This window comes from Mustela erminea, chromosome 15, assembly GCF_009829155.1.
Source record: "Mustela erminea isolate mMusErm1 chromosome 15, mMusErm1.Pri, whole genome shotgun sequence".
NCBI classification, from domain to species: Eukaryota; Metazoa; Chordata; class Mammalia; order Carnivora; family Mustelidae; genus Mustela; species Mustela erminea.
Genome location: NC_045628.1, coordinates 74,006,693 through 74,020,303, shown reverse-complemented (window position 1 = coordinate 74,020,303; position 13,611 = coordinate 74,006,693). Strand labels below are relative to the sequence as shown.

Sequence of the window (13,611 nt, the reverse complement as noted above, 5' to 3'; positions counted from 1 at the left end):
GATGAGCTTCTGAGTCCAGATCTGCCACTAACTAGCTTGGTGACATTCCACAAATGACATGACCCCTCCGGCCCCCCACTACGGGCTTTAGTAAAAATGTAACAAGTGGGCCACAATCCTGTTCCAAAGCTGTAGGATTTTAATTAAAATTGCGAGTTGAAAGCAGCCAGCCAACTGTGTTCCAGTGGCAAGGGAAGGCTTGAGATATGTCTATTGGTCCCAGGGTATTTGGTCGTCTGTGTTCTTCTCATCATGTAGTGTCAGAGGCTGCGGACTCAGGGTCCCAGCGGCCCCCCAAGCTGCAGATGTCCTTGGATGTTTCTCTCCATCCTCCACCATGAGGCGTCCATGGCTTGTGCTTTACCCAGTGGGAGCACAGAGCTCCTTTGCTCCTGAGAGAAGAGGAGGAAAGTGCATTCATTAGGGAGCTCCCAAGAGGATGCAGTACACATGAGGACCCCCTTCACAAAGGCTTGCTCCATGAACATCCACGTATAAAACATGGTCAAGAATTATGCATAACTGTTAGGCCAAAAAGGACCTCGCCCACCCCTCCCCAAATTCCTTTGACTAGGCAAGTCCCACAGTGTGTGTGAAGTAAGTGCTCATACATACAGGCACACAGATGCACGCGCGCGCGCGCGCGCGCACACACACACACACACACTAATTATTGCTGTAGCCCAAATTTCTGGACCCTTTCTCTATGACCAAAGCTGGAGACCTTCTCATCACGAAATCTGCCCAGATTAATGGAGAAAGAAAAGGCTACTGAACCAGTTAATCCAAAATCCATACAGAAGATCCCCGCCCCAGTATTTACTGATAATTCTAACTGATCGGTTAGCCAAGGCAGAAAGAACAAGGCCCTGGGGTCATGAGGTTGCAGGGCCTGTCAGCAAAGGCTCAGACACTCAGCGCAGGGGCGGGGGGAGGTTGGAGGGGGTGTGGGGCTGCTGCACAGCCACACTGCCCTTCCTGCTGTCCCCTCCTCACAGGTTCTGTTACCTTCTGGAAGCTGTTTGGTGGGGCCTGTCCCATTGCAAACTTCACTCCCGTAAGTTGGGAAGTTGGTTGGAAATCACTTCCAGGCTTTGGGTCTATTGTTTTTTGTTTTTGTTTTGTTTTGTTTTTTAAGATTTTATTTATTTATTTGAGAGAATGTGTGAGAGCACAAGCAGGGCTGGGGTGGGGGAGAGGCAGCAGGAAAGGGGGGGGAGCAGACTCCCCACTAAGCAGGGAGCCCCATGCAGGGCTCTATCCCAGGACCCTGGGATCATGACCTGAGCTGAAGGCATTGCTTAAGTGACTGAGTCACCCAGGCACCCATGTTGTTTTTTTTCTTTTTTGACACTAGCCTGGCTATGAAACACAGCAACTCTCATGGGCTCCAAGTTCTTAGCTTTATTTTTCTATACAGCATTTCCCTATCTCGCTGAAAGATTAACACAGGCACAGTGATTGGTTCTTTTTATAAATGAGATATAACATTCCACTTGCCGTTGTCTGACAGGCAAGATAAAGACATTGCTTTATCTGCAATGACCCTGACCCCACGTGTATCTCTGATGGACTACGTATGTGTGCACGTGTGTTTGTGTGTGTGTCATGGGCCCTATGTGTGTGTATGTGCATGTGTGTCTGGCTATCTACGAGTGGCCCTGTGTGTACATGTCTGTGAAAGGCTATGCTCGTGTGTATGTATGTGTGAGGGGCTATGTCTGTGTGTGTCTGGGATGCACCACGTGGGTGTCTCTGTAATGGGTGCTGTGCATGTCTCTTTCAGTCCAGGGACAAAGCGCAGGTCAGCAGCATCACGGTGACAGCAGGAGATGCCCTTGCCTACGTGGCTGACCAGGAAGGGTTTGTGCACGTCTATGACATCAAAGAGTACGGCCTGCAGGGACCTGAGCTGCAGTCCCCCAAGAGTAAGCAGTGAACGCTCCTTGTTAAATACCATGATTAGCACAGCTTCGGTTTTAATTAAATGTTTTCATTGGTAAAATGAAATTGTACCAGTGAGAATGGGAGGGGCTCTCTTCAACCCTTTACAAATGGATGTAGTAACAAATAGTTTTATGAAAATATTCACAGTTGGCAGAGATACAGGCAAATGGGCACTCAAATGCTCTTAGATAGCAAATTGGTATATACTATCTGAAGGGCAAGTTGACAGTATGTATCTAAAGCTTCAGACCAGCAGTCCTACTTCTAGGCATGTGGCCGAAAAGAATAATAAGACAAGTGTAGGGCACCTGGGTGGCTCAGTGGGTTAAGCCTCTGCCTTAGGCTTAGGTCATGATCCTCCTGGAATCAAGCTCCGCATCAGGCTCTCTGCTCAACAGGGAGCCTGCTTCCCCCTCTCTCTCTGCCTGCCACGCTGCCTACTTGTGATCTCTCTCTGTCAAATAAATAAATAAAATCTTAAAAAAAAAAAAAAAGACAAGTGCCCAAAGATTTAGTTATCAGGGTGTGAATCAAAACATTGTTTGTACGAAAGACAATCATTAGAGACAAGCTAGATATCCAACATAAGGAGAATTGGTTCAGTACGTGATGGTGTAACAAATACACTGGAATGCCATCTAGTCATTAAATAATAATGCTGTAAATGAAAATGTATTCACAGGAAAAATATTCATGGTAAATTATTAAGTGAAAAAATTCAGATTGCGAAATTACTGAAGTACGAGTCTTTGTTAAAACGAAGAAGTATATGGAAGACTGAAAGTCTGGAAGGACATACACCAAAGTTTTTGCAAATGTTAGCTCTTTGTAGATGATGTTATTTATTTTTTATTTTTGGAAATGTGTATTTTCTAAATTTTCCAGAAACATATTGGTTTAGCAGTCAGAAAAATGTTTAAAAATTTAAAACCCTTTCAGCAATTGTAAAAGTGTTCAAGTTTGGAAAAAAAAAATTAGACAGCACAAAAGAATGGAAAATGGAAAGTAGTAGTTGTTAACTGTGACCTCTACTGCCTCCTAACCTTCCCTTGCTACATCTGGAGAACACTGTTAATGAATTTTCATTTTCTTCCAGAAAATTTCTATCCATATATATAATCCATATATATATATACAGGGGCACCTACATATACACAATGCATAATTTTCAGGATTTGTTCATTTTTTACTTTGTGTCCCTTAGACAACTTTCTAACTAAGCATATTTAGCTTTGTTTAGCATATTTAATATCTAACATATATAAATGGTTATATGAAACCCCATATACATTTCTATATAACTATTCTATATAAATAGAATATAGCATTTCTATATTTCTATATGTATATATAAATACATTTCTATAAAGCCAATAGAAAGGTAAATATTTGTATACTTCCACTGAGTCATCTTTTCCTGTTCGCCACAGAAGTTTAAATGCTAGAGTAAGAGAAATTGGAATTTAAGAGTAAGAGCCACCTGCCTGGTCTAGGTCATTTACTCCAAGTACTGGGAACATAGCTCTTACCTGGCTAATTCACAAAATAATTCTCATTAGTTGTCTGCTTCTGCATGCTTACCAAACCCTAAGCACTGAGGAAAACCATAACATAAGCACCTTGCCCAGGACCCATTTTGTATGTCTTTGGACCTGGGATAGGATCTTATACATAGTAGATGCTCGATAAACACTTATCAATTAATGTAACAAAACCAATGACTGCCACACCAGTATCTCTCCCCTTGCAGGACACTCATCCAGATCTGACCCTGTCCTGTAGGAATGGTTGTATAGCATCTCACATTAACTCCAACTGTACTCAGGTGTGTTTTTTCTTTCAATTTAGATGTGACATTCTGGCGGGCCCATGTCAGTGTGGTGACATCGTAAGTACCATCCATTTTAGAGTTTGAGATTTTGTAAGAGTTAAAATACTTTTCAGAACTTTGATCACATTAACCCTCTCAGAAGGCCTCTGAGTTACTTGAAATAGGAAGACAGTATTCCAGTCCTGCTGTTGGTGAAAGAAAATATAGGTATTGTTTTCACAAGACTGATTGGAAGTCTTCATTTTTCTTGTAAATGGATGATTGTCGTCCTTGACTAGATCTTATCTGGTATTTTACTATAAGTCTGGAAATTTAGTTAATTAATTAATTAATTTATATTTATTTAATTTTGTTACTGAGTTTAAAGGCGTCGGTGCTAAAGGCATGACCTGAACTCTGGCTGGGCTGTTTTTTACAACCTTGTGATCTACCCCCTAGGCCCATCATCTATAAGACGGTTTCCAGTGTATCTTGTTTGATACCTTGGGGCTGAAGCCAGATAATTTGAAGAGTGTGGTATGGTCGAAGGCAGGGAAAGAATGGTACCAGGAATAATTGGGGAGATTGGCTTGGCTTCTATATTCCAACTGTAATTAACGGAGCATTGACATGTTGATCGAATGTGTCTCATGCTGGACAAGCCTTGGAGCATCTCTCCTCCCTTTTTATGTCATTAGTCTGGAGCTGATAGAAGAAAAATTTCTGCTGTCATCCTCCCTTGACCACACTGTGCGCCTGTGGAGTGCGGACGGGAAGTACATAGGTATGGAACATCTACCTGGCCATGACCTCAGTCCCAGTTCAGGGTTTCTGATGTAGCCTCTGTTGAGTCATGAATTCTCTGAGGCCAAGTGTATTAGTCAGCTCAAGCTGCCTAACAAATAACATCCACCAGGCGACTGAAACAGTAGACATTTATGTCTCACATGAGAACAGTTCTGGAGACTGGACATCTGGGATCAGGTTCTAGCACAGTTGGGTTTTGGAGAGAGCTCTCTTCCTGGCTTGCAGAAGGCCATTTTCTTGTATCTTCACATGGCAGAGAGACTGCTTTGGTATCTCTTCTTATCAGATCCCAGTCAGATCGGGGTTTTACCCTTATGACCTCATTTTCACCTTAATGACTTTCATAAGGGCTTTATCTTCAAATATAGTCACATTGGGGGTTAGGGCTTTAGCATGTGAGTTTTGGGGGAGAAACAAAATTCAGGCCATACCATAAAGTCAGCTTACTTTCACAAAAATTAGCAAAATCAAAGACAGTTAAACTTCTAGAACTCAGCAAGACTAATCTCAGTGAGTTTGGTAAGGAACCCTGTTATCATAGGGTCTTGTTTCTGTAGAAATGATTCAGGACTGGAGGGGCTATGTATGGGGAAAGGCCTAGCCAGGGTCGGCTGAAGTAATAAGATTAACCTGACTTACTGTGTAGAGAGACTCTGTATATTTATTTCAGCAGGTCATCTTGTTTCCCTAACTGATACACCTTGAAGCAAATGTTAAAACTGTTTAGAATTTATTCTGTAAATCCTCAGTAGATTACTGAGTAGTTCAAGCGCCCATGTGATGCATTTTGTAGGAGGCATACCAGGCTCAGGTTTCCAGAGCCAACTGCCCTGGAATTGTTTCTTAAGGAACTATGAAAGCAGAACTAAATTTGATTAGGTTGACCTAGCCATCTTAGCAGTAAGCTTTGCTCCAATTAGAAGCCAGGTTAGCTCCCATACTATGCTTATTTGTCTCTATTCTTCCAGGAACCTTTGGGCAACAAAGCCCCTGGGATATTTTCACTCCTGCCTCCTGGAGCCACCCTAGAGTGCCCTGTGAAATTTTGACAGATCCCCAGAGCACACCTGCTCACCCAGTGCTGGGAGGGGATGTGGCTGTTCTGCACACAAAGGAGGAGGAACAAGACAAGGTGGTGGAGGAAAAGGCTAAGGTTGGTCTCGGCACATCCAATTCACATCTTTGCATTTTGGAATTTTGTGGCTTGGAATACAAACTGCAACCTGAAAGAGTCAAGGAATGACCCAGAGAACCAAGTAAATACAGGGATTAAAAGTGTGTCCCTCGATCATGCTACCGACCAGAGCTGTGTTAGGGGTTGGGAGGGTAGGGATTGTTGGTCCATCTGTGGGAACTCGTCTCCTAGGGTCACTTGACTTTGTCCTCCTTTTGACCAACAAAAAGGTGACTGTCTGTGGCCTTGGACTATAAGGAGAGACTTAGCATCAGGCTAAGCCCTGCAGTCACATCTGAGAAGGACAGACACTGACAATTCAGCCCCTTTTAAGACATACACACTAAAGCTTGGCTTCCTAGCAAGTGATAGGAAGAAATGATCGGGTTAGTGCCCTAGTCTATGAAAGTCAAAATTGGAGCAAGAGATTTTGAGAGGGCTCTGGTAGATGCAGTCTTGATTTAGAGCTTAGTGAAATATATGGATTTCCAAGAAACGCTTGCCCTTTAATAAATTGAAAAGAAGGTCATTTCATGAGCTATTGCTCACTGGTTATGTTACAACTCAAAGCAGAACACCTGCTCTGCCAGCAAAATAATGTGTCTCAGATTTTTCCTTGGCAGCCTCCTAGAATACTGATCACACAGTGTAACCTCGTTGCTGACTTTTCTGTAGAGCTTCAAACATACTCAAAATAGGAAATAAAGGGACCCGGCAAACATAGATCAAGAAAACCTTCTGTCTTGTCAGAGGCCTCTCAACATTGCCACGATCGTGTTCTCGTAAGCATTCCCAAGGTTATAAAGAGGTACCGTGGTGGCTCTCAGGAGATCAGAATGTGTCTACCCAGCACTATCGGTCTATTTAGAAATACAATAATTTCCATGTGCATTTGATATAGAGCAAATAAATGAGTTCATTAATTTTGATAGACCCGCAATTTGGAAACAAAAGCACAGAGGGAGGTGGGAAGAGAGGAAGGCCAGGATGAGGGAAATGTGCTGACGTGCGCAGAAGCCAGGCGGATGTTTGGCTGGAAGCAGTCCTAGAGAGAAATTCTGACTGCAAGTGTAATGTAGGAACCGGAAGGAGGGAGCTGAGGGAGGCGGGCAAAGCAAGAGGAAGAAGGAAGGGAGGGGAAGGGAGAGGCAGGGAGGGGAGGAAGGCTATTCGGTTCAACAGATCAAAATAGATAATTTACGTGATGTTTGTTCTCCGAGAGTGAAAGGGGGTGGGGCGGTGGACTTCAGGATTGACCTTGGTCTTGTGTAGATAAACCGTTAGGTGCTTCTGTGTTTATTATCCTATCCGATTTGACTGCTGTTACCTCAGGAAACAGTCTGTCAATTCTTTCTAAGAGAAATACATGGGGAAAATTAAGAAAAGAATCTCAGCCCTTATGTAGTGTATTTGGGCCAGTCAATGGGAATCCAAACTGTGAAATTGCAGAATAAAGTGTTTGCAGCACTGTTTACAAGGTAGGGTCTCTTGAGTTCTGATCTCAAGTTTACCTTCATTAGATGTGTGACCTTCACCAATCACTCCTATTAATCTATGAAATGAGAGAGGGATTAGCTGATCTGTGTGTTTTGTTCCAGCCCTAAAAACGTTACGTTTCTCTGAATGTCTGTTTTTGCAAAACTGAATGTGTTGATTGGATTCTGGGTGTCAGTAGCAATTCTTCCAGAATATCAGCATATCAAATACAATCACAACTAAAATAAGTTGACGGAATGCAGAAAATCATTCACCTGGAAAATATCCCATATGAGTTGGTGGTTTGAGAACTTGAGTAAAATCTCAGGGGAAAATGTTCTTGTTTTCCAGCAGATTCAGCCAGGCTAGATCTTGTTCCAACATAGAAGATTCATGTAACTGACAAGTTATCCCTGTTCCCCATCACCAGTGTGACCTTGGGTTCTCAGTCCCATAACTGTTCCTTCTTCTTCCAGCCTGAAATGACCCCTAATCCTCGCTTTCCAGAAGACCCCATCCCTGAAGTTGAAATGAAAGAAGACATAGATCAATGGTATGCATTTCGCAATGGCAGGTCAGCCTAATAGGAGTAGGCAGGTCGAAGTGAGGGCCCCCCTGAAGTAAGGCAGCCTTTTCTGGCTGAGGCATCCCATACCACTCTGTCATCAACATGGGTCACTTGTCCCTAAGCCCCCAACCTGTGACTAGAATGAGGTCACCATTCAAATCTCGCCAGTGTGATGTCCTACCTGCATGACTGGACATCCCGAGCCCCAGTTTTGTCTAGCCATCCCAGATGGCCAAGGGCAACCCGTTGAGTTCTTCATCTTGAGCTCCATGGCTGCTGTTGCTGCCTTCAAGGCCATGTGGGGCAGTACTCTCACTGTTCTTCTTGTAACCGCTCAGACTTCCTGAGGGTGTGGGGTGAGGATCCAAAGCTCTGAAAACATGGGGTACCCCAAAGGCCTTGTGTGCCCTCTAGTTTCCCTGAACCAGGATGTGGCTGGGTTCCACAGAGAAGTGAGATGAATGAAAGCGTCTCTCCAGTTCTGTGAGGTATTTTGTTCTCCAGGCCCCAAACCAACTGTCCTAGGTCCCAATCATCAAGGGACCTGGAAACAGCTACTCAGTGTCACCTGTTACTCCTTTCATCATGGGATTTAGATCTAGGCTGTGGGGGTGCATGAGTGATGACACCACCCTGACTTGCCCATTTCCATGGTGCAGTGGTTCCAAATCATCAGGAGCCCAGACCCCTTCTTTGTACTTCTGCCCAGTAGTTCTGGTTTCTGTCTTCACTATCATCTTATGGTACAAATAGCCGCAAGGGCCCCCCACTTTCCAAATAGTCCAGGACCAAATGTCCAGGACCAAAGGGAGGCACATCCCAGCCAGATCTGCTCCCTTCATGAACTTTTCTAGGAGGTCCTACATACTTCTGTTTATATCCTGTTGGCCAGAACTTAGTCACATGATAACACCTAGCTGCAAGAGAATTCAAAGGGGCTTTTAGTAGGTGACTAGCCAATCTCTGTTCCAGTGAGTCAAATAGTAGGATGTTTCAGATGCTGTCAAAATCAGAAGGCATCACACATGGAAACCCTACTTTGTGTATCATGCCAGAAAAAAGTTGACAGCCATGAGTCTAAAGTTTGGTTAGAAAATGGCAAGGACAAGGGGTGCCTGGTTGTCTCAGTTGGTTAAGCGGCTGCCTTCGGCTCAGGTCATGATCCCAGGGTCCTGGGATCAAGCCCCACATTGGGCTCGCTGCTCAGTGGAGAACCTGCTTCTCCCTCTCCCTCTGCCTACTTGTGCTCTCTCTCTCTATCTCTCTGTCAAATAAATAAATAAAATCTCTTTTTAAAAAAAAAGAAATTAAATGGCATGAATGAAAATTAGAGTTACAGGTCTGTCTTTGAAAACAGTGTGACCTCAGGCAAGGCATTTAGACTTCCTGTTGGTACCCAGGATCTCCCAGGAGGATCTGTAATCTAAGGAGACGGTGAGCATGACATTGTGTTTGTCTGGAGACAGAAAGGGAGCAGGAGTCTCCATCCACAGATACCTTGGATCTTCATCATTGTCATCATGGGCGAGGGCAGAATCATCATCATTCTTTAAACACCTTTGCAGAACCAGCATGGGTTTTAGTTGCCTCTCCTTGGAGTGTTAGTCTGCCCAGGCTGCTGTAACAAAACACAAGACTGGGTGGCTTACCCAACAGACATTTATTCTTAGAGTTCTGGAGGGTAGAAGTCCAAGATCGAGGTTTGGGTCAATTCATTTCCAGGTGATGGACTTCTCACTATGTCCTCATGGGGTGAAACAAGAATCTCTCTCTTCTTCTTCTTCTTCTTCTAAAGACACTAATCCTATCCTAAGGGTCCCATCTCATGACTTCATCAACCCTAATGACCTCCCAAAGACCCCATCTCCAAACAGCATCACACTGGGGTTTAGGGCTCTAACATCTGAGTTTTGAGGGACATCGTTCAGTCCATCTCCAGAGATGGCTCTGGGTGTGGGGTGGGACAAGGCTGCCAAACAACATAAACCAAGAGCATGAGGCAGCCATAGGAAGATACCCTCATGCTCCTTAGGTCCACACCAAGAGGGACAGCATGAATGTTGGCTCTGGACTCAGCATCGATTCTCTCTTTCTTTCTGCTGCAAGGCCACAAGAGTGGAACCTTACATGGGGATCTGTGAGCTGTGAAGAAAAGAGGCCAGAGTGGGGCTGGTTAGAGAGTCCCAGCCAGGAGGGGAACCAGTGGAAATACTCTCATCCAGTTGGATGGACACAAGTTTGTTGGGCTACTTAAAAATCTATATTTTTAAAGGCAGAGAACCCTACATAAAACAGTAAATGTTTTATTTCAACTTGCAACAGTAAGATGTACATTTGTTCCCCGATCTTTGGATTTGGGGCCAAGACTTTCTCTTCAACTAAGAGACAAGTTCAGCACAGTCTTCCATAAATACGTTATATATGACTTTCAGTTTCTGCTCTTTTTAAGTAGAGCAAGAACTAAAAGATACTTGCAAAGCAATATGAGCACAGTACCCTCCTAGATTTTTAGAATTTTCCACACACTTTAAAAAGTTGTTCCATCTACCCTCAATTCAATATCACCCTTCTTCTTGTCTTACCAAAGAATTCGTCTTAGTTTTCACAAAATGAAAACTATTCACTCGAATTTCATTAAATTTCATATCATGTAAATTGATTTATATCCACAATAAAAGGCACCACTGGCATATAGGTTTGGGAACAAACACAGAGAGTCTTTGTTAAGCACACAACTCAACCCTCAACTATTGGGAGCAGATGTGTCATTGACCAGCCATGACCGTTGGGAAGCTGCAGGCATCAGACACGGTGTTTACAGGGTCAGTCAATCCATCATTTCAGTTAAGAGGGCATCTACCATGTGTGATCCTTTGAGTATCAAGAATGAAAACAAATCAAACTGATGCCTTTCTCTGGACTGCTTGGCTGTAGCATTGAGGACGAGAAGAAGAGAACACGGGCAGGAAGGAAGAGGGGAATCACCCTGTCATTGGTCTACCCATCAGATACCTCACCTGGACTCTCTCAGTGGGGCCTGCCTTCTCAAACAGCACACACCTCATCCAACACCAAAAAATGTTGGGGATCTTCCAGGTCACCTCTGATGTTTAGGCAAGAATTATTAAATGATCTTGTTTCATTCTCATAGCACCCTGGAGATGGACTGTGCATTTTCCACACTTATAGATAAGGAAACTGAGGCTTGGGAGTTGCCCAAAGTCGAACCACTAGTCAGTATAAGGCTGGCACATGGTGTCACCAGTCTGTGAAAAGACCAGACCTCAGAGAAGGGCTTTTATATGAGCATAGAAAGAAAGTTGTAGATTTTTTTTTTCTTTTGAGGCAGTGGAAAGGGGGCAGAAGGAGAAGGAGAGAGAATCCTCAAGCAGACTCCCCACTGAGCATGGAACCCCAAGCGGGGCTCAATCTCATGACCCAGAGATCATGACCTGAGCTAAAACCAAGGGTCAGTTGCCTAACCATCTGAGCCACTCAGACGTCCCCCCGAAGTGTAGCTTTATAATGCTCCTGATAGGAAGTAGAAGCTGTTGGCAATGGGCAGCTGACCGTGGAATCAAGCACCTTCCCCCAAACGCAGGCCAGAGTGATGGCACTAGTATTAACTAGCTGGGGTTCACTTGTACAGAAAGGGGTGAGCGAGTGGCCAGGAGTAGGGGCTTTCCGGGCTGTGTGGGGTGAAGCAAGTCTGGGAGCCGCAGACTGGGAAGAGACCCTTTACCAGGAAGGCGAGTGGGTGACTCAGTGACCGTGCATGGAACAGAGGGAGGGAGAGGATACCCTTGGACTCTCAGAGACATGGCGGTTGGGGGGGGGGGCTACTGACAGAGGCCACGGAAGCCAGGAAACAGAGAAGGGCACCACAGAGACAAACGGTGCTCTAGGGAAGGGTAGGCAAGTATACCTCCTATCCCTGATAGATGCAGAACATTCAGCCTTGATCTCAAGAATTTTGCCGGAAATTGTACATGGATACTTTCAGGGCACTTACACTGCTCTCGGTTGGGCGCGGTGAGAATAGAAGAGTCTGTGACCCGAAGGAGTTCACACTCGGGGAAGCAGGGGGGTTGTCTCCAGGCTCTAGCCCTTCGCCGCTTGGCTGTCCTCTGACAGAAGGGGTGCAAAGCCTCGTGGAAACAGTAGTGCGGGCTTCCTGGAAGAATGATTCATACCCAGACCTGTAAGTTGAATAGGACATAGCCATTTGCAAGGGAACCTTTAGAGAAGGAAGAGCGGCTACAGCCTGGATGACTACAAGGACATTAAACTAAGTGAAATAAGCCAGAGGCAAAAGGATGAATCCAGAGAGAAACTAGGAGGAGTCAGGCTCAGAGAGACAGAGAGGCCATGGCCAGGGGCTGCGGGGAGAGGGGAACAGGGAGTTGCAGTGTAATGGGGAATGGAGTTTCCATTTTACAAGATGCAAAGAGTTCCAGATATGAACGGAGGCGATGTTCGCACAACAGTGTGAATGGACTTAATGCTACACAACTACCTGTCGTTCACAATGGCTAATATGGCACAGGGTGTGTTGTGCGAATGGCTTGGAGTCTGGGGTTGGGGAGGGGGCGACCATGGCAAGGACTTGACTATGAAAGGATTCTGAGAGGTGGGAGTCGGTGGCTTTCCAAGGTGTTGAGAAATAAACAGGAGGGAGATGAGCTGCTGCGGAGGGTGGATAGAGGGGTGAGTGGAAGAGACCAACATGCCCCTGGTATTGCTAATGGAAGCCGTAGGATGATGGCAAGGACCACCGGGCTGAGCCGGGGGCTTCCGTTTCAGCAGGAGGCAGCAGGGGGCTGAGGAATCCGCACGCTCACCTGGTTCTTTCCCTCCAGGCTGCCGCTGGACTGGAACCCGCCTTCCAGGAGAACATGTGGGCTGGGGTGGCCGAGCATCTACCAGACCCTCCGGTGCCACGAGGTCGCCTGCGTGTCCGCTGTCGGGGAGAAGCCAGACTTGTCTATTATTGGCTCGGATTTGTTTAACGTAAATTTCCTCGCGAAGGAACAAGAAGGAGGTGAGGCTGCCCAGGAGCACTGATCACACAGCAGTTTCCCTGTCTGCGCTCTGAAGGCACCAGGTTGCTATTTTCTTGGCAAGTTCTTCTTTCCCAGTTAACCTAGATGTCTGAGCGAGAGCCCACGTTGCCCATCAGGGGCCAGGAAGAAAGACCGAGGAGTGATTTCGGCCAGTGTGGGCTTCCTCCCAAAGCAATTAGAGCTTGAATTGAAGCAAACGAGTCAGATTCGAGGTGTTCCTTCCTTGGAAGCCAAGATTTCATTGAGGGAAGCCAGCGCAGAGCCAACGGGCTGCAGCTCCAACACACCGCAGATATCACCAACCACCGCCATCCGCCGGTGGGATGGGGCAGCGGACAGGAAAGGGAGGCTGCTGGGAAAAAACCGACAGTTTCGAAAAGTTTGTCTTATACCAGGCAAGCCACGGTTAATCGCTGGAATGTATTATCTCCTTTATTCCTAATAAACCTCTATGAGTAGACACTATTAGTTTCACCAACAAGGAACCGGAGGCTCCAGAGGTTAGACGGTTGGCTGATGGCTAGGAGTTAAGTAAATGACAAAAGAAAATCCAGAGTCCACGTTCTTAACTACCAACAATGTAGACCGTCAGAGCTGAGAAAAGCAGGCTCTGGGAATAGAATCAGGAGGCCGATTGCCCTCTCCTTTCCAAGCGTGGTCCTAGAACAGCCATTCGGAAGCTCTCAGCCCTCTCAGAGACCCTGACAGGGGTAGGAAAAAAATAACAAAGCAGCTGCCAGTCACAGCGACTTGCTATGCCAATCTC

The 13,611-nt window shown here is 45.5% G+C and overlaps 1 protein-coding gene across 1 annotated transcript in view; it reads left to right on the top strand.

The window, feature by feature from the left end:
• LOC116574100 (WD repeat-containing protein on Y chromosome-like) overlaps nt 1–13,286 on the top strand; it is a 34,076-nt gene extending 20,790 nt beyond the window's left edge. Inside the window, exons 11-17 of the mRNA XM_032314619.1 lie at nt 999–1,057; nt 1,787–1,928; nt 3,796–3,835; nt 4,456–4,541; nt 5,533–5,717; nt 7,691–7,767; nt 12,642–13,286. Of these exons, the coding sequence (XP_032170510.1) occupies nt 999–1,057; nt 1,787–1,928; nt 3,796–3,835; nt 4,456–4,541; nt 5,533–5,717; nt 7,691–7,767; nt 12,642–12,846 (794 nt within the window). The 3' untranslated portion in view covers nt 12,847–13,286. The remainder of the gene's footprint in view (nt 1–998; nt 1,058–1,786; nt 1,929–3,795; nt 3,836–4,455; nt 4,542–5,532; nt 5,718–7,690; nt 7,768–12,641) is intronic.
• The last annotated feature ends 325 nt before the right edge of the window (nt 13,287–13,611 follow it).